This window comes from Penaeus vannamei, chromosome 12 (genome assembly GCF_042767895.1).
Source record: "Penaeus vannamei isolate JL-2024 chromosome 12, ASM4276789v1, whole genome shotgun sequence".
Taxonomy (NCBI): Eukaryota; Metazoa; Arthropoda; class Malacostraca; order Decapoda; family Penaeidae; genus Penaeus; species Penaeus vannamei.
Genome location: NC_091560.1, coordinates 44,432,905 through 44,436,259, shown reverse-complemented (window position 1 = coordinate 44,436,259; position 3,355 = coordinate 44,432,905). Strand labels below are relative to the sequence as shown.

The window sequence follows — 3,355 nt, the reverse complement described above, 5'->3', positions numbered from 1 at the left end:
GTGTGTGTGTTTGTATGTATGCGTGTGTGTATATATATATGTATGTATGTTTGTGTGTATATATCTATACAGCTATATATATATAGATAGATAGATAATTTTGCATTCCAAGACATAATTAATCTTATTTCTATCTCACCTATCTATTCCCCAATCTATTTCAGATCCAGTGACAGGTGTGACAGTGACAGGTATGACAGTGACAGGTGTGACAGTGACAGGTGTGACAGTGACAGGTGTGACAGTGACAGGTGTGACAGTGACAGGTGTGACAGTGACAGGTGTGACAGTGACAGGTGTGACAGTGGCAGGTGTGACAGTGACAGGTGTGACAGTAACAGGTGTGACAGTGACAGGTGTGACAGTGACAGGTGTGACAGTGACAGGTGTGACAGTGACAGGTGTGACAGTGACAGGTGTGACAGTGGCATGTGTGACAGTGACAGGTGTGACAGTGACAGGTGTGACAGTGGCAGGTGTGACAGTGACAGTGACAGGTGTGACAGTGACAGGTGTGACAGTGACAGGTGTGACAGTGACAGGTGTGACAGTGACAGGTGTGACAGTGACAGGTGTGACAGTGACAGGTGTGACAGTGACAGGTGTGACAGTGACAGGTGTGACAGTGACAGGTGTGACAGTGACAGGTGTGACAGCCTTCTGGTCAGACGAGACGAAGCGGGTGCGAAGAGACACCAAGAAAAGCATTGCCAAAATATAGGATAAATAGATAAATAATAATGATAATAATTCGAGATGAAAAACATCGCCAAAATATAATATAAATAGATAAATAAGAATGATAAAAACGATATGAAAAGCACCGCCAAGAAAAATAAATGAAGGAATAAATAATAATGATGATAAGATAGATTGATAAAGAAAAAAAAATAGAAGAAAAAAGCAACAAAATGAAAAGCCCCGCAAAAAATATAAATGAATGAATAAATAATAGATAGATAGATAAAGAAAATAAATATAAGAAAAACAGCAACAAAATGAAAAGACCCGCAAAAAAGGAGAAAAAGATAGATAAATAAAGACAGAAAAATAAAAAACATCAAGATGAAAAGCTCCGAAAAAAACACAATATTAATATGATAAATAGATAAAGAAAAAAAAACAGTAACGGAATGAGAAGCCCCACAAAAGATAAAAAATAAAAAAATAAATAAATGAATAAAAAAGAGAAAAACTAAAGAAAGATGGAAAAAAGGGAAAGAGAGAAAAAAATGAAGAAAATGCTAAATTGGTTGATGGAAAGAGAGAAAGATAGGTAGAAAACGAGAGAGAATAAAAAAAGAAAGAGTATGCAAGAATGGTTGATGATAAGTGAAAGAAAGAAAAAGAGAGAGAATAGAAAACAAAATAAAGAAAATGAAAAAAGAACATAAAAATAAAGACAAAGCAAAAATGGTTGATAAAAAGAGAAAAAGAAAAAAGAAGAAAAAAAAGACAGAATTAAAAAATAACAATAAATTAAAAATAATTGACAAAAAGAAAGAGAGAGAGAGAGAGAGAGAGAGAGAGAGAGAGAGAGAGAGAGAGAGAGAGAGAGAGAGAGAGAGAGAGAGAGAGAAAAGAATATATAAAGAAAATGCAAAAACGGGTGATGAAAGGAGATTGGAATTGGCGATCAGAGAGACTTAAATTCACACTGAAAGGAAAAAAGAATAGATGCAGCGAAGGACACATCTATGTATGTATGTATGCTTTTATCTATTTGTTTATCTTTATATCTATTTCTATATCTATCTATCTATTTATCTTTCTATCTATCTATCTATCTATCTATCTATTTATCTATCTATATATACATTTACGTAGAGATGGATATGTGTATATATATATATATATATATATATATATATATATATATATAGAGAGAGAGAGAGAGAGAGAGAGAGAGAGAGAGAGAGAGAGAGAGAGAGAGAGACAGAGAGACAGAAAGAGAGAAAAAGAGAACGGGATGGAGAGAGAGAGACAAGAGACAAGAGACAGACAGCCAGACAAACAGACAGAGAAAGAAAACAAAAATAAGAACCAACAAAAACAAAGAAACAAAACGAAAAGAAAAAGAGGACACATCACCAAGGGAATAAATAACAACAAATAACAACGCACAGAGGAAGAAACTCGAAAGACCACGAAAACGGGAATGTTCCCAGTGAAACCCGTCAGCTGTTGGCCTCGGAGGCTGAATTTATCCATCCCTCGGGGTTTTATCCAACACCTAAGAAACACACAGGGGAGGGAATCAGGGAGGGAGGGAGGGAGGGAGGGAGGGGGGGAATCAGGGAGGGAGGGAGGTAGGGGAGGGAGGGTGAAGGGAGGGGAGGGAGGGATCAGGAAGGAGGGAGGGAATCAGGGAGGGAGGGAGGGAAGGAGGGTTTCTGAGAGGGTGGGAGGGGGTGAAGGAGAAAGAGGGTGAAGGGGAGGGTGGGGGGTGTGTAGGGAAGGGAGGGAGGGAGGGAGGGAATCAGGGAGGAGGAGGGAATCAGGGAGGAAGGGAGGGTTTCAGAGAGGGAGGGGGTGAAGGAGAGGGAGGAGGTGAAGGGAAGGAGGGGAGGGATTCTGAGAGGGATTCTGAGAGGGAATCAGGGAGGGGAGGAGGGGAGGGTTTCAGAGAGGGAGGGGGTGAAGGGAGGGAGGGAGGGGGAAGGGGAGGGTGGGAGGGAGGGATTCAGGAGAGGGAGGGGGTGAAGGGGAGGGAGGGAAGGATTCATATATATATATATAGATAGATAGATAGATAGATAGATAGATAGATAGATAGATAGATAGATAGATAGATAGATAGATAGATAGATAGACAGATAGATAGATAGATAGATAGATAGATATAGATATATAATCTTTGACTTGTAGTGTACTTTTTTGTCACTCCTCCGTCATCGCGATAAACAAATCAACAACGACACAGACGGAATGAAAGACAGAGAGAGAAAAACTGAAAAAAAAACAAAGACAAAAACAAAAACAACAACAACAACGACGAAGAAGAAAAGAATAAACACAAACTTTGCGAATAAACTTTAGGAAAATTGAGACTCCATGTTAACTGCACCTGTCATACAGTAATTAAATCTTACAGGATGTTCTGTTATTCAACGGAAAATCTCGTATCGAAAGAATGACGGAGTTTCTGAATGTTTAGATGCGGGAGGGAGGGAAGGAGGGAGGGAAAGAGGGAAGGAGGGAGGGAAGGAGGGAGAGAAGGAAGGAGGGAAGGAGTGGGGAGGGAGGCAGGGAGGGTAGGAAGGTGGGTGGAGGAGGGAAGGAGGGTGGGAGGCAAGGAGGGTAGGAAGGTGGGAGGCAGGGAGGGTAGGAAGGGTGGGAGGCAGGGAGGGAAGGA

The 3,355-nt window shown here is 40.6% G+C and overlaps 1 protein-coding gene across 1 annotated transcript in view; it reads right to left on the bottom strand.

Moving 5' to 3' along the window:
* LOC138863570 (uncharacterized) overlaps positions 1 to 708 on the bottom strand; it is a 2,879-nt gene extending 2,171 nt beyond the window's left edge. Inside the window, exon 1 of the mRNA XM_070127753.1 lies at positions 140 to 708. Coding sequence (XP_069983854.1) covers positions 140 to 708 — 569 coding nt within the window. The remainder of the gene's footprint in view (positions 1 to 139) is intronic.
* Positions 709 to 3,355: the final 2,647 nt, after the last annotated feature.